The following is a 24,064-nucleotide window of genomic DNA, read 5'->3' on the forward strand; positions in this document are numbered from 1 at the left end:
CTCTGCTATATAATAGCTTTGTGACCATGGTAAATTAGTTTTTTAAATATCTCTAGCTTCATCTTATAGTGGGAATAATAACATCTACCCCATGCGGTTGCTTTAAAGATTAATTGTGGTTGTCTACATACGTACTTAAAAGACCTTCAGATAGCAAATATCTAATAAATGTTGGTTATGATCAGCTGAAAAATGAGCACAACCATGCCTAAAACTTGAAGTTTTTAGAATATAAGCCAGGATTTAGACTGAAGGAGAAAAGCCTGTCTAGCTAGGGGATATTTTTTAAATCCCTCTCTTTATTCTCTGATGAAAACAATGGGAAATGTGTCCTCATGTGAAGGCAAGCTAATGCTAAAGAAATAGCAAAATTCTACAGGAATATTGCAGTGTGAGGAAAAATACCATGGGATATCATGATTAAGTAGTTTATTGATGACCAATGAATATTTATTAATGATAATGGAGATGTATTTTTTTCAAATGGAATTCTAGGCTTAGCTTGTAGGGAGGAATTTTTTAATACTTTAACTGTGTGGGTTTTTTTTTTTTTTTTAAGATTTTATAGGGGAAAGGGAACAGGACTTTATTGGGAAATAGTGTGTACTTCCAGGATTTTTTTTTTCCAAGTCAAGTTGTCCTTTCAATCTTAGTTGTGGAGGGTGCCATTCAGCTTCAAGTTGTTGAACTTTCAGTCTTAGTTGTGAAGGGTGCAGCTCAGCTCCAGATCCAGTTGCCATTACTAGTTGCAGGGGGCGCAGCCCACCATCCCTTGCGGGAGTTGAACCGGCAACCTTGTGGTTGAGAGCCCATTAGCCTATGTGGGAATCGGACCAGCAGCCTTCAGAGTTAGGAGCATGCAGCTCTAACAGCCTGAGCCACCAGGCCGGCCCCTTAATACTTTAACTGGTAAAATGCCATGCAAATATGGAATACTCATTATCTATTTGCACAAATTTATGTTCCATGTGCAATTATGTATTTTATAAATATTTGCATGACATATCCTCGCACTGAGAAAAAGTATAATACTCAAAATATGATTGTCAAGAGAAAATAGTGGCCCTAATCTGTTCTTTTTTTTTCCTAATCTATTCTTAAAATGCTTTCAAGTGCAATTACTGTTTCAGAAAGTTTGAATTTGTCTAACAAGATTGCATATTTATCAGTATATTATTCAAAAGCTTAGCACAATTATGACACTGTCTATAAAATTGTGTATACTAGGTTTCAAGGCTTTCACTTTCAAATAAGTTCAATCACAGCTCAAATAATTACTGTTTCCATGGAGATCAGAATAAAACATTTTTAGGTCTTCATCATTAATTGGGAGTCTAAATGACGATCAATTTGCCCAAGTTGAACATGAAGACTTTCACAGAAAATAAAATGCTGTTAAGCTCTCCCAAATTGATAAACTATGTCATGGTTATTTACATGTTACCCCTTTATTTTTTCTTTTCAACTAATGTAGATGGACCTTATGGACTTCGAGTTAATTCTGATAAAGGACTAAAGGTAGGGGAAGTATTTACTGTTGACCTCGGAGAAGCCATTTTGTTTGATTGTTCTGCTGATTCGTATCCTCCCAACACCTACTCCTGGATTCAGAGGACTGACAATACAACATATGTCATTAAGCATGGGCCTCACTTGGAAGTTGCATCTGAGAAAGTAGCCCAGAAGACAACTGACTATGTGTGCTGCGCTTACAACAACGTAACTGGAAGGCAGGATGAAACTCGTTTCACAGTCATCATCACTTCTGTAGGTAAGCGTGATGTAAAAGGCAAGGATCCCACTGAAATACAAATGCATGCTGGCCTTGCTCTACCCCTATTTTATGCCTATGTGTATGTGGAAGAGAATATCATTGTGGAATCGTTGATATACTCTAAGAAACTCTCTTTCCTGAGTTAACTAAGCCATGGCTTCTATGAGTCAAAGAAAGACAACCCAAAACAGAATGGAGAAGGAATTCAATTGCTTACTCTGAGGCACTGAGAACAAAAACAGAATTCAATAAGTTATGTACTTCTAATTATGCATTCTTTCTTTCCTGATTTTACCAAGAGGAATATAAGACAAGCAGGCTACTGATTTAAAAGTCTAATATCTACTGTTGCATTAGGTCAGAGGAATAAATCTCCATGAATTAGAAATCTGGTTTTCCTACTACCCTGTTGCCCTGAAAATAAGACCTAGCCGAACAATCAGCTGTAATGCATCTTTTGGAACAAAAATTAATATAAGACCCAGTATTATATTATATTATATTATATTATATTATATTATATTATATTATATTATATTATATTATATTATGTTGTATTATACCCAGTCTTATATTATAATAAAATAAGACCAGATCCAATATTAATTTTTACTCCAAAAGATGCATTAGAGCTCATTGTCCGGCTAGATCTTGTTTTTGCCGAAACATGGTATTTGACTCCCCTTTTCGCTGTCCTTCATGGGCTTCCCTTCTTCTTTCATAATTTAAACACCTCAAATCTGTAGAAGTTCTCAGAAAGGGTCTCAATACCTTGGAAACTACAACATTTTGTAAGTTGTGAAATTTGACATTCTCTAGAAATCATCTGATATTTCATCATGTTCATGGACCCAAAAAAGGTTAAGAATCACTGTCTAAAATATTTACGTTCACCAAATTCCCATCCTTCTGAGCCTCCTCTTCTCTCTCTACAGTGTGATTTTATTCTCTTGTATGAGTTCCTTTACTCTCTTGGTTTCATTCAACATTGGTGCATCCTAAATCTCTGTCTTTAAAGCTCTAAAACTGTATACTCATGTGCTTTCTCGATGTCTTCATTATGAAGTACCAGAGGCAGAATACAGGTCCAACATATCAAAACTGAACCATCTTCTTTCCCCCAAAATTACGCTTCTTTCTGTATTCCCTGTTTAAGTGAATGGCCCTACTATCTACCAACCTGAGCCAGAAATTTAAATGCCATCTCAGACTCTCTCTTGTTTATTGCCCTGCCCAATATCCAATCACAAAGTTTGTCCATTCTTCTTCCTTCCCATCTCTCAAACCCATTCTCGCCTCTCCTTCTTGCTCCGTTTCTTTTTTTACTTCCCCTTTTCTCTCTCCCACTCCACCTCCTTCTCCCATTCCTTTTCTCCCTCTCCCTCTCCACCCCCTTCTCTTCCACCTTTTTTTTCTTTTTTAACTTCTTCTTATTTTACTCCTTCCTCTCCTACTATTAGTATACTTCTATTCTTACTATGAAGTCCTTCCCGGATGCACTGTAGCATACAGACAGAGACAAGCCAGATTCCACCTGGGGGACACCTGGGAGCAGGTCTGGACAGACAGTGGTGTTCAGGGGGCCTAGACTGGTGGAGGAACAAGTCTGCAAAAGGTACAGCCACTAATAAATACCTTCTCCACTGATGTCTTCTCTTTCTCTCTGTATAGCTCTGGTGCCTGGAATAGGGCCTATAACATAGAGTCATTACATTTTGTTGAATAAATGAGTCAAGGCTATAATTCTTGTAATTCTTAGGTGAAATTTTTCAATATGTGGCCCTTGGGTCATGTGCATCCAAGTCACCTGGGGCGGTCTAAGAACGTATTTTCATTAAGACACCTCAGACCTGGTGGATCAAGATCTCACAGCTAGGATCTGAGAAGCTGAATCATTAGCAAGCACATGTGTGACAACCACTTATTTAAGGTGGTTTTGCTCCCCCCTCTATTGCCTTTTAAATTGATAAGACTTTGACATTATAAGACTATCACAAATCTACAGAGTGATAAAGAAATATATGGTGGATGTGGTCCTGCTAGGACTCCTTAAAGTTGAGGTTATTCATATTTGCAAAATCATCTGAGTGTATTGGAATTTATGTAATGGCATGGTGGGCTTCTGGGTTTGTTTGTTTGTTTAATAGGAAGAAAATAGCACACTCTCTAGAAGAGTGCTATCCAGTAGAACTTTATGCAATGAAGGAAATGTCCAATATGGTAGCCACTAGTCTCAGTTGGTTTTTAAACACTTAAAATATGGCTCTGCAACTGAGGAACTAGAGATTTCCTCTTTATTGATTTTAATTTAAATATAAATAAGCACATGTGTCTAGTGGCGACCATATTGGACAATACAGCTCTAGAATTTTTACCTGAATTAAGTTTCATTTGGGCAGTAGATAATAATATACTGGGGGTGCCCAAAAAATGTATACACGACTTGTATTCATCTTTTGTTATCAGTATATATTATTACAATTTTAATACAGTTTTTTTCTTTCTTAAAATGTGTGTACATTTTTTTTGGCACCCTCTATATGTTCCTTATAGATCCCAATGCATATGTGTATGTAGGGCGATATATATCAGGTACTCATTCATTCATTATTTAATGTATTATGGGCCAAATACTGGGGTGTTAAATGGCATTAAGAATGTCATTTGAAAAAATAATTCCTGCTAACAACATGTTCATAACCCAATATGGGCAGCAGTTATGTAAGCAGCTAAAGTGCATCCTTTGCTTTCTATTTTACTAAATTTTAACAGGCATATGAAGCTTTTTACCTCAGTCAGTAACCAAAAAAAATTTTGAAGCAAGCCATAATTGAGCATATAAAATAGTTTATCAGCAATCTGGATGTCATCTTAGACTTGCTCTTCATGCTCACTTCAAGTGAAACATGGTTTTAATATGTAGACGCATGCTGCATCGAAGTCTTCACCATTACCTAAACTTTCTCCATTAATGTTTAGCCAAGGTATTTTCATAATATCAGATGCCCCCAATATTTGATTAAGATCTTATTACTCCGATTCAAAGGCAGCTACAGTCTTACTATCAAATAGTTGCCTTCTGCAAAATGTAAAAAACCCGTTTTACCTGTACAAAGACCAGGCATTTGTTATTATAGTAAATAAGAAGAGCAGGTGCTTATTTTTTCAGAGGGATTCAGGGCTGTCAACATTAGTAACCTCTTTGTGGTTTTTAGAGCTATATTTCAACCCCCAAACATCCACAGAACTTGAACTAAAACAGCGGCAGATGGCAAAGAAAATGAGTAGTATTGATGTGTTTTTAGTATTTGAGTTTTAAAAAGTTTTCCAAATGAATGAATCTCTGCAACATAGGTTAAGTGTATACCAGTCAACAGTAAAAAAAAAAAAAAAGAAGAAGAAGAAGAAGAAGAAGAAGAAGAAGAAGAAGAAGAAGAAGAAGAAGAAGAAGAAGAAATTAGCATTACTCGTACCTATCAATTGAACACTTACTGACCATCCATTCTGATGAGCAATCTGTATTAAGATCTTTGGAGAATTTGAAATAATTTTGAGGGATAACATACCTGCTTTTGGGATGTTATCAGAACCAAGCTGTGTTTGGCGTAACCAGAATTGAGTTATAATAGATGAACCTCTTTATTTTTAATGAGGCAAAGAATGTGGCCAAGTCTTAGCAATAAGATATGGAGGACAAAGGGAAAAGGAGTCAAAGATGTCTCCAAAGTCATGAATATGGAAAGAAAATAACAAGATCAGGAAACAATCAAAAGTTTTATTGGGGACTTTGAATTGGGGAGAGGAAGGCTGGAGAATGTGACAATTAGCTCTGTGTTTTCCTGCCCGTGTAGACTAAACCAACTGGTGTCTTCTACCTCTGTGGCCTATGATTCACGTCTAACTTGAGATAGTGATTGATCTTTCTGTATCTCAGCGCAGATATCTTTAAATACACACACACACTCACACACACAGATACACACAGACACACACACACACACACAAAAAAAAACCACAGAGCAATGGGCAAGGTCACACAGCTAGTAAGTGATAAAATAATATGTGAATTCAAAGCCACTACGTAAACTCTCTCCTTTGATGTTCTTGACTGAGAATATCAATAAGAGTATTCTCTTTCTAAAAGATATGTAAAATATACAGGGTAGTGTGCATTTTCTCATCACCTTAACTAATTTTATGCTATATAGAAAGACATACTCTGATTTGTCCATGATATGTATATAGTTTCATATTAATGAGAAATTATAAAATATCTTTAACTAAAAATAATACCTAGAATATAAGTTTCAAGGAAAGAATAACAATTAAAATAGTAAATTAGCATCTGTATTTTGAAAAAACAATGACTTTATTACCTTAATTGAATGCAGGTGTTCCTACTTCTAAATTTTAATGGGGTCTAAATACTATTGTGCCATCATATATATATATCCTGTTTATGATTAGAATTCAAGTGTTCACATTTAATGAAGACATTCAAATGTATAAATTATTAGAGTTCTCAAGGGCTACATGACTATAGTCTAAGATTTAGACTAATAGAAATGTTTTTAAATTGTATGTGATCCTGAGAAATCTTTCATTTTTGTATTTATTTCTATTGCACATCTTTTCATAAAAAAGGAAATAGGAAAATTACCCAAAGCAGGAAAATGAATTTACTAATTTCTTCCATCTACCTAGAAATATCCCAGGTTAAGATGTCCAGGAGATGTATTTCACTTTGGGCCACTGGAGATAACGACTGAGATAGAACTACAGCTCTGACATCCAGACCCTGAGGTGACATCCCCCATGATCATCTAGCACAGAATAACTGTGTCTGTCAGATGGTGCCATGGTGGAGTATGGAAATAGCACACCCCTCAATATGGCACCTTCATCTCTGCAGGGACACAATTCAGCTGCCATAATCAGCAAACAGATTGGACGGGAGCTATCTCAGAACTCTATTTTGATCTAGAAATAGGCATGCTGACTAGTAGCATATGGCTGTCCTGTTATGGGTGCAGTCTCTCAAACAGCCAGGTTGCGATACCATGGATACCACACCTCTCGCCCATATTTGCACTTAATATGTTATTTCATTTTATTTGTTTGCCTAAGGAGGGGGCAAATAGCATTTGCACTAGGGCTTTGGTAAATGAGTCAATCATGTTTACATAATGGGGAGAATGGCATGTTATATGCTAAAGAGTAGAAAGGAGACACACTGGGGCCTCTGCAAGTGTCCAGAACTGCATTCAGGATCCCGACACGTTCTCTGTGGCAATCGGGTCAGAATTTCCCTGCTGTCTTATTTTCAAGTTGTGCTTCTGGAAGTCCATCTCTCCTAAACACACTTGCCCAGAGCTGAGATGACAGCAACTATGCCCCTGGATTTGATCTTTGACATATTTGGCTCTTTTTATTTTGTGAAAGGGAGCAAATTTCAAATGCTGGACCAGGTAAATCTTATGTGTTCTGAGATAGAATGAAGCAGTGTTAGAGCAGAGAGCCCAGATGCTCTCCAGTTCTGAGAAGGGGGCCTAACAAGAAAGATCACGTGTGCTGAGAAAAGGACCACCCCTGTTTCTCAGCTCTAGGTGGGGACGCTTGGCCCTTGCCATAGCCAAGGTTTTGGGCTCATGGGCACTGTTCGCTACAAGATGGTTGGTTCTCTGATATAGAGCAAACAGAGGCCAAGGGGAAGAGAGGCAAGAGGACAATAAGGAAGGAGTCTAAAGAAATAAGGAAGTAATGGTAAACAGAATGAGAGGAGTGCTCTGTGGACAGAATGTGCAAGTCTGGTCATTTTAGGGAACACATATCAAAAGTGACAAGAAGTTAAACCTAAAGAACAGGGGAGAAGATGTGTCTTATGTCATGTAAGACATCCATTTGTTGTACATGAAACCTACTACCAGGCTGCACAATCCTGGAAGTGCGTGGCAGAGAGCCAACGTATGCCCCAGCGTAGCCTCACCACAGAATGAGAAGAGCTCTGAATACTAATTATTAGCATATTTTCAAGTTTCAGAGGGAGAAAATGCTGAGACTATACTAGAATGTTTTTCTCTGGTAAAACACATTGCAAAACTTGACTAAATTAGCATTGAATATTTTTTTGAGGGGTGAGAAGTTATTGAATTTTGGTGAAGGCGGTCTGGCTACCAAGAAGTGAGAGAGCTGAAGCACATCAAGTCTGGTGTTAGAAAAGGCTAAAAGAAAAACTGTATAGGAGCCTCCTGCCAATTACAAAACCATTCTTTGGCCACAGCCTAACAGGGAAAAATTGAACTTGCTGTCAGATAAAACTTATGTTCAAGTCTCAGTTCTAGGACTTACTGTGGCCAATATTTTACTTTCTCTGAGACTATTTCTTTATCTGTACCTAGAAATGGTCCTTTAACTTTTTTTCATTATTACTGATATGATTCATCTATACCAAATAAATGGGAAAAATGTATATTAGGTTTTATATACATATAATGGTCATATATTATGCTCAACAAAAGCATCCCATGAGAATCAATTAGCTATATGGAATTAAAAATAAAGAGTATTGTGTGTTTTATTGTTATTTCTAAATTATGAGCTATATACATCCTTTATATCAGTCAAAATTATAACTTTTGTATATGCATGTGCACAGTTTTTTTTTGAGACTTGGTTACTAGCATGCCGGTGAATATAATGTCCTCTTTATGTAATAAACTTCAGGTAAACCTCTCTGGCTGCCCCAATCATATAACATCAGAGTGACAAGAGATCTTAAAGGACAACCACTCTAACCTCCTTATTTTACTAATGTGAAAATACAGACCCTCAGAGTCCAGTAGGTCAGCAAAAGTTTTACATCAGCAGAAGTTTTATGGCAGAAGACAACAGGGTGCAGGCTGGGTATTTATTGCAGAGCTGAGTGGCCACCATGTGCTTCACCAAACCCAGATTCTCCAGGCTGTGCTTGCCACTGAGGAACTGAAGCGACATTCCACCCATGACTTTCACTACCACATTACACTAGACAGACAGGCAACTTCCACAATTCATTTCCACATCAATACTGATTCACACGATAATACAAAAGACACCTGTTACCCGCATTTGTTGGAGGTTCCAACTACTTCTCACTTTATAGATTTACTCTTTGACTAAACATATTATAGTCTGGAACTAGGGTTAACATTGCCCTGGTTAATAAGTTGTATTAAAATAACATTAAAGTGAGGCAGCACAAAGTGTCAAGAGCCTGGGGTTTCCTCTGGACTCTGTCACTTATTACCTGAGTGACTTTGGCAAACCTCAGCTTCATCATCTATAAGAGAGGATAAATAACAATAATAATGCCTCCCTAATAAGATTGTTGTGAGCATTTAATGGGTCAACATGTATTATGCACTCTTAGAACAGAGCCTGACATATTATAAGCACTTGGAAGATGTTAGCTATTAGCACTGTGTTTTATATAGGAATATTAATAAAAAGAATTCTTTGCAAAACAAAGTAAACTTTAATCACAAGGTGGGACTTTATGTATTTTGACAATCATACACACCTATTTTAGGGATTGAAAGCTCTTTATTCATCAAAAATTAGTACAATGTATTTGAAATAAACACCTCCCCTTCTGCACCTTTTATCACATACAACCTCCCTAGAGACTTCCCGTACCTGAATTATACTGAAAGAGTGAAATGGAAGAAGAGAAAACAACCTAACATCTGGGGATCTAGGCTACAATGAGATCAAACAGATCTAAGTTAAATGGTGGCGAACACTATTGAAAATGAGCTATTTGCTGTATCTAGTGCAACATATCAGTATTATCCTGGGCAGCTCATCACATTTCCAATGCCAGATATCCTTAGAGAGTTTGTGTGTGTTCTAAAATAAGTGTATTCCTTTCATTTCATCTCTTGCATTCATAGTTTCTCACATATATAATATATATAATGCATATGTTCCAGTCACATATATTTACATATATATATACATATATATATATATATATATATATATGTTTACAGTAGTGTCTCATTTAAGATAAACACAGAAACAAGTCAAACTATAATTAATTACTGATCTTTAATAAAATACTAAAAATATATTTGCTTTCCGTTAGGACTGGAGAAGCTTGCACAAAGAGGGAAATCATTGTCCCCTTTAGCAAGTATAACTGGAATATCACTCTTTCTGATCATATCCATGTGTCTGCTTCTCCTATGGAAAAAATATCAACCCTACAAAGGTAGGTTAAAATTTGAAAGAAAATTTAAATGGTGTTATATATGTACTAAAAAGTGTCTTACTGTGTTTTTTCTCTCTTGGTTTTAGTGATAAAACAGAAACTAGAAGGCAGGTAATGCGTATGTTTCTACGAAAATAATTTTTTTCTTGCATACTTTCCCCACGATTATTAAGAATGACAGAAATGCCAATTTGTCTTTTCAGGCCAGAAACAGAATACAGGAAAGCACAAACATTTTCAGGTAATGGCCAGGCTGAAAGGGGCTATTATCAATGTAATGTATATTCATTAATATTGTTGCTATTATTACATATAATGTACTATTGAGGTAATAGAATTCACATAAGCTAATATTGATGTAACACTAACAAACCCTTACCTTTGACTAGTGCCTTCCCTTTACAAAGTGCTATCACTTGTACTGGTTTTACGTAAGTCACACAAGTCTGTAAGATAAGCGCTCATAAGAGTGAAGAGCACTCAACTCCATTCTACAGGCAAGAGAACTAAGTAAGGTGAGACAGATTAGGTCACTTTCCCGCCTTCACTGAGTTCTGCTGACTCCTATTCCATTGATCTATTATTGTTATTTTGAAAATGCCCAGGGTTCTCTCCTTTTGTTAATTCCTAAGGCTGATACAATGCTGGCAGCTCCATCCCAGGGAGAAGACGAAAGGGTGCCTTGACAGGTTTGCAGCTTCTTTGTTCCCAGCATGCTTATCACTGCCATCACTACTGATTCCCTACGTTCTAAGTTCACCAGGGGACTTTTGCTCAGGCCTTGGAGTCACACAGAACTGGGTTTCAGTCCCATATATGCCACTTTCCTCCAATGTCACCTTGGGAAAATTATTTTTCCTGACCTCATCTTCCTCATCTATACAATAAAGATAATAATCCCCACCGCCACCCGGGGTTGCTATGCGAATTAAAAATGCTGATGTAGGTGGAAGGCCTAATATGATGCCTGGATGCTGAGCAGATGTAGGTCTTCGTCCTCTTATCTCGTCCTTTCTAACAAATGACAGAATGCTGGGGCTGGGAAAGGCCCCAGACAGACCATCTGGTTCCTCCCAGCCACCCCACTCCTGTCATTTTTCAGATGATAGTTTAGGTGATCTTGACATTATGCTGTATTATATTTTGTATGTCTGAGCAGCTATAGTTACTTATGTATTCTTAGGAGTCCTGGTGGTCTCTGTTAGACGTAGCAGGGTACAGTAGATATGATGGGTGGATTAAGGGCTGCTGTGACTGCCAGGCTAAAGCCTTGATGGCCATAAATCTCTGGTAACGGAGCATTACAAAGGACAGGCCAACCCGCATGTGTTTATCTGAATATGTAATATACTGTTCCCACATCAGACTTGAACAATAACTGTCCCAATTCAGTTTCAATTCTCAGCTTCAGAAGGAGTGATTTCCAGCACTCCTTAATGGCAATATGACTACAGGGGATTAGGAAATGTTACATTGGTTTTATACTCATACCACTTGAAGCAAACAATAAAGATAAGTTTTACAAAGGCTTAAAAACCATGGCAAGTTGAGGGATTTGGATTGTTAAGTAGTGTTTTTATTTTCCATTTCAGGCCATGAAGATGCTCTGGATGACTTCGGAATATATGAATTTGTTGCTTTTCCAGATGCTTCTGGCGTTCCCAGGGTTGGTATTCCTAGAAGCTGATTAGTGGTGTAAGCAGCACTCATTGAAGCACTCGGGCCGTGTGGTCATCTGGCTGCACGCCCTCCGCAGTGCTTACTTCCTCTGGGATGAATAATGATGCCAGATCAGGGGAGTGAAAGCATCTTTCTCAGACTATAAGTAAAGCTAACACAAATGAGGAAGATACACTCATTCATAAACATTCTTTACCGGGTAAGCTCAGTGAAAAGAGAACTAATGAGGTAGAAGGTCAAGACAACTGAGTACATAGGGAATCAGGAGACCCTGATTTAAATCACTCTGTATCACTTCAGTGACTGCAACCTGTTACTTCATTGAATTCTCTCTGTTCCTCAGTTTCGCCTTCATTTCCCCTTCGTATCTCTTGAGGACATTGCAAAAATAACCCATCATACCCCTGAGAGCACCTTATGCTCTTCAGAAGAAAGGTACCATATAAACCCAAGTACGCAGGTACATCTCTTTATTTTTATCCTAAAGGTGCAGGAGGTGTGAGAGAGGGAGCTTTTATACAGTTGAAGCCATTTTTTTTCAGTCTGCAAAGACAAGGTTTTTTAAAGCAATCAGTTGTGTTTCACAGACATGCAGAATGTTACTCTGAGCTACTCAGTTCATTACCATTTTTATAGATTTGTGTTGGACCAATTTTTTTCTCAGCTTCCTTATTCCCCTATGATAGTTTACTTAGGAAGGGGCCATAACAGACGACTGTGCATTTGAAAAACGATTGTTCGGGAGTCCCGAACAATCACAAGGGTTACCTCACTTGTTCAGAGAATTCTATCAATGTAAGGTTCATCCAGTTTAAGTTTTCTGGCCACAGACTTTATCTCACAAATGCCCTGTGAGTCATGGAGGGGGACCGATTGGATTTTACCCTCCTGATGGTGTGTCAGTAACACCAGCACCCACAGCATCATGGGTGAAGGGCAGAACTGCACTGCAAAAGCTTTGCAATGTCCTATTGCCCTATCCAGTCTCAGACCTGGTTGGCTCACCCTCACTTTCTACAACCAAAAGGACAAAAACGGGTATTTGGTGGATCAGTTATGTCAAACAGCTTCTCACCATGGCAGAAAGCACCCGTCTCTGGTGTGGCTTTTAAATGGGAGAGGAGAAAACTGAAGAGCTAATAAGACTTGGCACTGAATTCTTGAAGTCAGGAGTGTCTTTATTTAAAATCATGCACAGGTTTTATCCCTAGGAATTCATTAGAAAAGAGTGAGATCTATCTAAGAAACTTTAAGTTTAGCCTTGTGATTCGTCAGTACTCAGTTTGAAGATTTTTGTGGGGAGGACCTCTGTTTGCTGAAAATGCTACAGTCGTCAAGAACCGGAGGCAGAGAAATGAGTGCTTTGATTACAGAGCAGAAGCCTCGCTTATTTCTGCCATAAGGAGAAGAACTTGATTTGGAGCCGTGCCCATCTTCAGAGCTAAAACCCCTAAGAAATCAGAAGGTTCTTCATTGGTGGTGCCAGGTGCTTTGAGAAGAAGTGAGAAATCAGCACCAACAACCAAGGGAGGAGGATGAGAACTGGGATGTAGGAGAATATGTGTGAGAAGAAGCCAGAGTGGCAGCTGTGTGTGAAGATTAGCAGCCAAATGCAATGGCTTTGAGAAGAACAGTGGGGGGACAGGGCCCCAGAGAGCAGTTTCCAGGCTCTCGGCCTCATGTGGAGGGGTGCTGGCTCCGGTAGTAGATGGCCGTCAGCTGTGGCTGGTTGGCCATCAGCTGTAGCCATTGAGCCATTGGTCACTGATATTACTGCCGCGGCTACGGAGGGGAGCCGAGGAGAGTGAAGGAGGAGACTGAAGGAGAGTAAGGAGAGTCGAGGAGAGTCGGTCGGTTGGCAGCAAAGCGGACAGCAGGTCGCACGTCCTGTAAACCCAGCCTCCAGTGAGACCATAGTGGTATGACTTCCCTACCTATGGCTCCGTGGGTGTTCCTTTTTGGCCTCACCATGTCCTGCGTTCTTATGTGGGGAGCGGGAGCAGAGACCCTGCAGGCCGCCCCGCCAGACACCCCGCACGACAAATAGGAAAAATAATAAAATCAAGACCTGAAAATTGAAATTAAGGGAAATAAATTCAGTTACTAACTTTTTGAGTTTTTAAAAATCAGAGTCACCCTTGGTAGGGTATGTGTACAGATGGAATATTCTTCCTCCCTTCACTTGCTATGCGTTTCACTGTCCACTTAGCACCTCTTTCAGAAGGTGGACGGAAAGCAATGGCATGACATGAACAAATTTATTACTTGTTAACAGCTCTAATATTAGGGTAGGTGAGTGAGTTAGTTATCATCTATAGATTGCTTTATCATAGCCCCGGAACAACTCCATACCAGAGAAAATCAAGAGATGATCTCAAGTACAAACTGTAAACCAAAATCTCCTTGATACAAAAATGACAGGATGAATCACATATCCTGGGCTTCCCACGAGAGCTTTAGCAAGTGGAATGGAAACAGGAAATTTCCAGAAAAACATAAAGCTAAGATGTTCCAACCCAACATGTCAATTTGGGACGAGATAAAGAACTTTCAGATGGTTTATCCGGGACCAAGAGTTCTGTAGGTGAAGCTGTAGAAATATAGAGTACAGAAAGTGATCAGAAGTATGATGAAAATCGGAAGAGTTTGGGATAAGAGGAGGACCAGAGTTTAGCTAAATAATTGGAAGGCAGTATTTACAGAAAAAGAAAATTATAAAATACAAGTAACAGGAGTTAATAAAACATCAATTCTAGTTTCAAAAAAATACATGTTGGCTTTTACCAGACAGAAAACACTAGTATACTTTCCGCATTCATCGAAACCTTTAGCTTTTAAAACTCATTACTACCATCTTTCCCCAAAAATAAGACCTAACTGAAAAATAAGCCCTAGCATGACTTTTCAGGATGACATCCTCTGAACGTAAGCCCTGATGCGTCTTTTGGAGCAAAAATTAATATAAGACCTGGTCTTATTTTCCGGGAAACACGGTACATTCAAACAAAATCATCTCCTTTTCTGTGTTCTATATTTCTTGGTACTGTCTTTACTAACTGTCTTTACTAATGTGATGAGGGTTTTTCGCTCTACATTATTCTTTCTTTTCAACCATCCTTACTCATGTAATTGGCAAATAGTGTGAAAAAGGTAATCCAGATGTAATAGAAAAGATAATCCTGCTCTCTGATTCTAAGCTTTTCCTGATATCTTGTCTTTTGCTACTTTTTCTTTCTAGTATATTTCCTTTGCAGTACTGCCAGCTTTTTTCTTAAATGAAGAAAAAAGTGATAGCTTTGTCAAGCAATTCCTCGTCTGACCTCATAGCTATACTGCCGCACTAACCACCGCAGGGTAAGTGCAGGGAATTGCAGCAAAGAAGAAATGAGTATTGTAGGGAAGATAAACAGTTCTAATTCTCTACTCATCACTACTTCCAGTTGTTTTCAACAGTGCAGCATGCTGGAAATACTATTTACTTGTCTGCTAATTATTTTTTAATGTGCTATATTTTCTAGATGCCAAGTAGGTCTGTTTCAGCCTCTGATGGTGTATCAGGGCAAGATTTGCACAGTACAATTTACGAAGTTATTCAGCACATCCCTGCCCAACAGCAAGACCATCTGGAGTAAGTATGAACTTGCCTTTGGTGATCCTGCCTTGGTTGGGCTCAGCATTCAGCCCCTGCTTTCCCCAGAATTTATTGTAAGCCTCAGAAGAAAATATTAAAATGGGAAATTATGGCTTCTGTGCACCCTTCCCCACCTGAAAATAATCTAAAGAAACAAAAGAGGCAAACACACAGGTATCTGCTGGGGCTGTGCACTTGGGCCAGTGGAGAAAATGGAGAGCTCTGAATCTAGCATTCTCCCAGTGAATCCATATCTGGGCATGAAAAGGATCTTCAGGCCAGTTCTCATGCCATCTTGGTTCTCTTAACAATTCCAGTATTTACGGTCGTTTTAGAGCCAGTGATCTGTCACAAGAAATACGACCAGGAAAACAAAACAAAAAAAACCCTACAAAATGTGCTCAATACTGTTACCATCCAAATGCTCAACCTCTTACAGATTCAAAGCAGTCTACTCCCCCATGAATAGAACCTCCCACCGAGAGGATAAAACCTTAGCTGAGGCCAGTGCCAGGACTGACACTAAGGCTTCAGCAACCTTCCCAGCCTTGGAGAAACTAAACCTATAGCCTTTTGAAATAGTGAAATGAACTTCCCTTTTTTGTGGGCTATAGTTGCCTTCAGGCATAACTGCCACAAATCATCTTCCATCATTTCTTTATTTGTCATTTATTGACTTTGAAAAGAACATTAATAACCACACACAGGAACTTCCCCTCTGGCAAAAGAAACATTTCTAGCAAAGTAATTCATGCACACCTCTGAGTAAATAGCAAAAATAACAGATAGCAGTGGCTGAATGCATGGGAAATCACCTGATGCCCAGGAGACCCAGTCCTGGGAGGCTATGCAGTCATTTAAGGGCTAAATAAGTGGCAGGAGCCCCACAGAGGACCCCACCAGTGCATTCCTTCTTGTCCCAGGGAACCTGGAGAAAAGGGAGTCAGGTAAAGTACGAGCAGACCCTGATGGAGCTGGGAACTTCCGGTTTAAAAAGAAAATTGTTTTAAAGCATTATATTTATAATCTAGTAAAACACAAGAGTGGAATCTTATTCCATGACAGTTTAAAAAAAAAAAAAAACTCTCTAAAATTATACCTAACCCTCTTTACTTTCTGGAATAGAAAATTAAGGGATCTTTTTCTTTGTTAAATATAAGGAATGAAGAATTTTGAGAGTATGTCTGCTTCCTAATTTTAAGATTGTGTCTCATTAAAAATTTTGTCTGTTTTTCCCTATATGTCCTTTATTCTATATATCTATTTTTCCAATTAGAATGCAAACAAACCAAATGAAAATTTGAGATTTAACTTTTAAGGCTCCCAATAATGAAATAAATGCTGATTTTAAACTATGGCATATGGCAGCTACAATTTCAGAACACAAAATAAAGTGATTAGGTTGCTTTTGAATGCAAAAACACCGAATCTTTAAATTAAAAAAAAAAAAAAAAACCTCTGAAACTACAATGCTTTCAGATATGAGCGATGTCTTTACAACTTTTTGGAAATGCTTTGAAATTTGAAAACAAAGCAGAAATGCTCTTTTTTCAGCACGTAAAGAACTATTCAAAGCTGCTATTGACATGCTCCTTCGAGAGGCAGTCAACCCAAGAACCCAACTCAATCCCAGCCCCAGTGACCACCCCCATCTTCATGACCTCTTCCTCACCAACTTCTTGCCCATCTTCTGAGTCTTTCTTTGTGTGTCTTTGTCTTCCTGTGACTCTCTCTTCCTCTACCTGCATCTTTGATGTCCTCCCTCTCTGAATCTGCCCTTCTCTTTTCTTCTCTTTCTCTGTAAAACTGTCTCCCTTTTCTCTAATAACTCTTTTAAAAATTTCCTCCTCTGTCTCTCTTCCAATTCATCCCAAAGGGGAGCCAACATTTTAAAAAGTGTTATTTTCCTTGAATGCAGATTTATGTTACCTATTCTAAAAACAAATAAGTAAAATAAAATAAAAAAATACAAAATCTTTTTATTTCCGAAATAAAAAGAACATATTCTACTTGTTTTACATCAATCCACAAACATTTCCTGGACATTAACTATGTACTAGGGATAGAAATTAAATAAGACTCAGTCTTTTAAGGATTTCATACTTTAGTGGGTTCCTGTTTGCTTATTTTAACTAAAGACTAGTGGTCCTTAGGAGAATAAATATTCCTCAGTAGGATAAACATGGCCTAAACATACAGAGACCATTTTTCTCTCCTGATTGCCTGTGGTTTTATGTTCTAGGCCCAATTAAATTCAAAGATCAATTTCATGAATAATGCAGTATTACACGTGGTTAGTGAATCTCTCCCAACCACCATTCCCAAAGTAATGTGCCTGCTCTGGGTAAAGGATCCTAACACTGCTTTCTTTTACTTCTATTTGACAGTTGCTTCTGCTATAGGAAAGACAGCCAAATGTTTGTGTTTTTTTTCCTTTGGTTCTTAGACTATCCTAGCAGTGTTGTTTTCATTACTACATGTGTCTAGTGCCTAATTGGACTTATGTTTAACAAATTGGTAAGTTGCCCTGTGTTCATATTCTCGCACTCAGCCCAGTTATTTGTTATTTAAACCTATGGCTAGATTTATTTAAATAGTGTCTGTTGACCTCATTAAATGCTCTTGGCACAGTTTATTTTGAACCCAAGAATGGCTGTTCATATCTTAAAAAACAAGACATTCAAGTAAGTAAATCTTTCGTTGCAAAAGGAAATCACCTACAGAATTTAGTGATTGCTTACTCATTATACTTATTGGTTTATAAACGTAATTTTCTTGAAATAGTTCAAAACCCTGTTATTTGTAGCTATGGAAAGGAATAAAAGGGTTTAAGGTTCTTCTACCATTAGAACTGGAAATCTATAGAGTCGTTTACATATCTTATAACATTTCTTTGGCAGGTGAGCATTCATAGGCAAAGCAGTGCGTTAGAGTGAAATAATGAAAGAACGTTTAGAGGAAAAACTGTGGAAATGTGTATTCACCCGGAATCAGTGAAGAAATCAAGCCCAATACCTCTTACTCATTACAAATGCTTTTAAATGCAGACTAGAGTCATTTATAAAAATTGGACTGCAGGTTTTCCAGCATACACACAACACACTGTGCTACAGAGAAGCATGGCTGGAAAAAAAGTCTTTATCATGTTGACTCAGAAAGAAAAGGCTGGGAATTTCCAATCAGTCTTTCTGTATCAAGTTTCTCTAAAAGGCTCAATTAGTTCTAAATCTATACTTTCACTTTCGTCAATATTGACACTATCGTATCTAACCTACCAATGTAGAAACTTATTTTTGGAAAAATTTCAGCAGGCTTTGTTTTATTAAATTCTCATTACTGTGAAGATTGCTGTACTTATTTTTTTATTTCATCCCCAAATTTCTTTCTTGATATTTGTGCCACAGAAAATGATGGTTGTCTCAAAAACTGGAGAAGTCTATGCCTTCTCCTAGGTTGTCAATCACCAATGGTGTTTTTGAAAATATTTGTAAAATGCTAAAGGAAATGAGTCATTAAAGTCTTATTTTTATTTTTGTTCAAAGAAAGATGGATTCAAATAAATTATTCTGTTTTTTGCTTTTACATGGCCTTAATTCTCTGTCTTGTAGAGTAAAAATTTTACATAGAAGTCAGATTGTAGAATTAAGGTATTTTACCTTTATTTCTCATTGTACAATAAAGTGCAGATTATTGAGAACTACTGAAATAAGAATCTTGCTCTCGCACAGCTTTTTTTTTTCTTCCCCCAGGCTTACTACATTGAACTGTTGATTCTGGGAAAGATCTTGCTCCTTGTATATTTCTGAATTTAAAAAAATCATTGCAAGACCAAGTGGTAGAATTAGATAACACCATTTCACAAGCCCCAAAGAAATAACTGATTCCGGTAATAATTGTCATTAAGCCAGACGGCAAGATAAAAGATATGAGATAAAACTACTAGATAACCCAGGGTAAGCTTGCAGAACTCTGAAGGGAAGGTGGCCTGGGGCTTAGACAGAAGCAGGTCTGGGTGCAGTGAGGCTTAGGGCCTGGGGACAGAGTGATGATCATTGAGTCTTACAGAGGTCTTGAAGATGAAAGACGAATATTTACATTTAATCACATTGGCTGCAAACACTCTGACCTGGCAATGCCACCCTTTAGGATTTCATTCCAGCCGAATAAAGGTAGACACAACCTGAATACCCAACAATAGGGCATTCTGAAATGACCCTGATGACATTAGATCCATACAATGATTCACACTGCAATTATTTAAAAAGAAGACCAATGACTATATTGATACTGACTTTTAAACTATGTCTCATGGCCTACTATATTACACAGAAGAAAAAAATCAGGAAGAAAAAAATGGCATTTTCTGAAAAGAATAACATTTCTTTTTAAAAGTAAAGCCCATGTTTCAAATGAAGTACTATATTTACATTGTACCACCCACATTTTCATAGAAGCACATAGTGAAAAGAAAGTTAAGACCCACAACCCCTTCCTGGTTTTCTTTCTCTACCACTCATATATTTTTCTGCTGGAAAAATCCATCAGTCTTACCACAAATATTTCCTTCTGCAATTGGTAAAAAAAAAAAAAAAATTATCTAATTATAAAAGGAATTCATGCCCACTGTAAAAATATGAAACTATATACTTGGAAATGCAGAAGGCTAACCACAAGATAATTAAAATCACCCATAGAGAATAGATTTTAAATGTTCTAATGACAAAAAAAAAATTATAATTATGTGAGGTGATGGATGTCTTAACTAACCTTATTGTAATTATTCACAATATATACTTATGTGAAATCATTACTCCTTAAACTTACACGGTGTTATATGTCAATTGTATCTCAGTAAAGCTGGAAAAAAATATATTATTTGTAATCTCACCTCTCAGAAATAAACTATTAGCAACATTCTGAAATTAGTTATGCATATGTTTCTTCATATTCCTTCCAGTTTCAAAAAGGATTTATGGTAGCTCATATAAATGCATAATATAACAAGATAAAAGACACCCAAAAATACTAAGTTGATAAAGAAAACAGGATGGAGAACAATTGACAGTTTACAAAGGCCAGGTGAAAGCAGAAATCAGGTTAACAACCAGGATGGTGAATCCCCCTTTATCTTAAGTATGGTGTTATACCAGCTAGATCACTCAGAGTAGACAGGTGGATGCCTAACCTGAATGCAATTTGTAATTATTAGAGCCAAAGAAAGGTTGCAATCCCACTGCAGGACTAGGAGACAACAGGTCAGCTTTCCCAGTCAACCCCTTATCCCAGGTCCAGGTACCTCTCCCCTCCTTCCTCAGTCTTTTATCCCCTCCCTCCCTGAGGCCCTTCCATCTCCTGCCTGGAGAGCGGGTTCTAACTACAGTGAGCTACAGCTGCATATGTGTTCCCCTTCCTAGACCCGACCCTGGGACACTTTAAACCACAATCTCCAGTAACATTTTCTGGAATAGGTAATAATACATTCACATGATTAACAAGTCAACATCCTATAAAAAGTATAAGCCAAGGTAGCTGTTTTTATTAGTTTTCAGTTTGGCTATTTTTGTGTGTCCCTCCAGAGTTTCTTACCACAGACAAAGGAAATACAAACATAGTTTTATTTCTTCAAACTCACTTTCAATTACTTGTAATTCCTCTCATTTCTGTATCTCTCTCACGCACACAAAAATACACAGACTATCGGCGCATGGTTCCACTCAAGGCAGCAAGGAATTGCTGAAGGGAGAAATGTGAAAGGATCTAGAAACCAATTAACTTCTGCTGTCATTGGTGTGTAACACTGGATGACTCACTGCTTTTTTAGTAAATGAGGATGAAAATCTCATAAATTAATCAGGGTTTCCAAGGGAAGTGATGAACCAAACCCAGATGTTCACCTAATTAACAAATTAATCTTTACAAACCAGCCTAAAGTTCTTTCCTGATTACTAAACATAATCTTAGCTGTTAGTTTTTAACTTCATATTACTGCTTTTAACTTGGAATAGAATTATATTTCTAGTGAATATTATTTTTAAAGAGTATCTCCAACCAAGACTCTTAAGCAGGAAACTAAAATGCTACTTATGAATAAAACACAATTCCTTGTTTTTCTGACATTTGTGTACTACCAGGTTAATAAGACAATTTCAGTTAAAATAAACTGCGCACACACATTCAAAGAAGGTCCATATGATCCCTCAGTTCTATGCACCTTATAACGTTTTATTAAAATAATAAAATTGAATGATAAAGTACACGGCATATAAGTAGCTATTTTACTATGTATTATTAAAGGTTTATTTTTAGAAAGTTTTTATGTTCTGCTTCTATATTGCTGTGTATCCCTATGAAATCTCGTGTCATTCTTATATATTCCTCTAAACTTCATATTCAAATATATATGAATGTGTATGTTTTAGTTGAAAGGGAAGGTTTCTTTCTCATAAGCAGACATAGAAATCAAACACAGCACTTGGATTTAACACTGTTACTTTCCTTCCTTCTTAACTCCCAGATACACTGTTTATTGGGGTTACCATGTTAAGCTTAAAGTTTATAAACACTTTCACATCCATTATTTCCTTTGATCTTCACAAGAATCTTGTGGGCTAGAGCAAGCCCACTTTACAGATGACTGAACAAAGACTCAGGAATTTAACAGACTTTCCTACAGTCACCAAACCAGTGAAAGGCAGAGCTGACCCTTAAAGAGCACCTCTGGCTCCAAGTTCACAGTCAATTCCAATGCCCCACATGATTTCTCTGGACATGGAGTACATGCCAGTCTTATTTCTGTCAGCCTTACCTCGAGAACTTCACTAGTTTCAATTACAATCGGTCTCCCAGAAAATAGTTTACTTATTTGTTTTTCGTTTGTGTCTGAGACCTTTCTCATTTGAATATGCTCCTAGGGAAGATGACAGCTCAATTTCTCACCATACAGTAAGACATAAACAGGCAGATGGCTTCTTCTCTGCAGCAAAATTCCACTTTAGGTTTATGACCAAGGCTTTCGGAAGCTTCAGAGCAGTCAAGACCTTAAAGTCTACAAAACCAGTTGCCCCAGGAGGTAAGGACTTCACAGACCCTCCATGATAGCCAGCTCTTCTGATGTTCCAAATGGCATCCGTCCCATCATATGCACTTCAGGATAGAGACAATATTTTCTGAAATCTACTGAATTGTACCCGCCCTCTGTATATTTAATGAAGACACCATCTGTAGGAGGCAAATAAATGACTGCGTTCCCAATAACCAAGTTCCTTTGAGACTGACTCTCAGGGGCACTTGATAACTTTGGGTGCTCTTTTTCCTTGTAGTTCACTGAGACCCTATCAAACTATTCATCTTTCAGAAAGTAGAGTCGTGAGAGTGTGCTTGTATCTATAACATTTTATACTCATTATTTATAACTGCTAGTTTAAGACCCACACTTGTCAAGATTAGTTTAGCATTCCACATAAAATTGTCTGATAGGGGAGCCTACCTGGTGGCTCAAGCAATTGGTGCTCCATGCTCCTAACTCCGAAGGCTGCCAGTTCGATCCCCACGTGGGCCAGTGGGCTCTCAACCACAAGGTTGCCAGTTCAACTCCTTGAGTCCCTCAAGGGATGGTGGGCAGTGCCCCCTGCAACTAAGATTGAACACAGCACCTTGAGCTGAGCTGCCGCTGAGCTCCCAGATGGCTCAGTTGGTTGGAACACGTCCTCTCAACCACAGGTTGCTGATTCAACTCCTACAAGGGATGGTGGGCTGCGCCCCCTGCAACAAGCAATGGCAACTGGACCTGGAGCTGAGCTGCACCCTCCACAACTAAGACTGAAAAAACAACTTGAAGCTCAACGGCACCCTACACAACTAAGATTGAAAGGACAACAACTTGACTTGGAAAAAAGTCCTGGAAGTGCACACTGTTCCCCAATAAAGTCCTGTTCCCCTTCTACAATAAAATCTTTAAAAAAAAAAAAAATGTCTGATCGGCAGTTGCACATCCAAAATGAGAACTTCGAGGAAAAATCTGGGTTTAAGAAATAAAATTAATCATGTTACTTACAATGCCTTTGACAGCAAATAACAGAAAACTAGGACAAAAATTGGCTTAAAAATAATTTATTTCAAGTGACAGGAAGTTAAAAGGCAAGGTGGACTCTGGGATTGGTTGATTTAAGGACTCAAAAATAGCATTAAGAATCGAAGTTATTTTTCATTTCTCTGCTCTGCCCTCATGGCATGGCTGCAGCAATACCAAAAATTACATCCAGACACCACAAAATGCAGAATATGGAAATCTTCTGGATTTCCATCTTTTCTTATGTCATTTTCTTAGGTGTAAGGAAACCTTTCCCAGCAGCCTCCACCAGAATTCCAGTAGTGCTTCCTTGACCACACTATACATTCTTTCCTAAGGAATTACTCGCAAGAGGAATGAGATTACCTCGATTGATATGACACTCAGCATTTACCCTTCTGGGGATGGAGATGAAGCCAGCATCCCCAGAAGTACAGGGCTGGGTGAAGTAGATATCTGAATAAAACCGAAGTTTTTATGGAAGTGAGGAACATGAAGAAATGGATGCAAGAGAATGCAATTGAAAGCAAATAAAGAGGGAAATACCCTTGAAGACACCAACTTCAGGAATTTAAAGAAGAGCCGGGAAAGGTCAAGAAGCAGTAAAGGGAGTAAGAGAACTTCGAAAGAAACTTTAAGGATGTTGCGTGTAGGTTTAAT

At 38.0% G+C, this 24,064-nt stretch overlaps 1 protein-coding gene across 3 annotated transcripts in view; it reads left to right on the plus strand.

The window, feature by feature from the left end:
* The window catches only part of HEPACAM2 (HEPACAM family member 2), a gene marked incomplete at its 3' end in the record, with an annotated part of 39,935 nt that extends 16,644 nt beyond the window's left edge, over positions 1 to 23,291 (plus strand). The window contains exons 4-10 of one of the 3 annotated variants that reach the window (XM_081079869.1): positions 1,475 to 1,771; positions 9,900 to 10,025; positions 10,112 to 10,136; positions 10,229 to 10,266; positions 11,618 to 11,691; positions 15,224 to 15,333; positions 23,056 to 23,291. In XM_081079869.1, coding sequence (XP_080935995.1) covers positions 1,475 to 1,771; positions 9,900 to 10,025; positions 10,112 to 10,136; positions 10,229 to 10,266; positions 11,618 to 11,691; positions 15,224 to 15,333; positions 23,056 to 23,152 — 767 coding nt within the window. Of the gene's footprint in view, positions 1 to 1,474; positions 1,772 to 9,899; positions 10,026 to 10,111; positions 10,137 to 10,228; positions 10,267 to 11,617; positions 11,692 to 15,223; positions 15,338 to 18,236; positions 19,913 to 23,055 lie in introns of those variants that run through there. The other 2 variants (XM_081079870.1, XM_081079871.1) reach the window with 2 other exon arrangements.
* Positions 23,292 to 24,064: the final 773 nt, after the last annotated feature.

Source organism: Rhinolophus hipposideros, assembly GCF_964194185.1.
Source record: "Rhinolophus hipposideros genome assembly, chromosome: 18".
NCBI lineage: Eukaryota > Metazoa > Chordata > Mammalia > Chiroptera > Rhinolophidae > Rhinolophus > Rhinolophus hipposideros.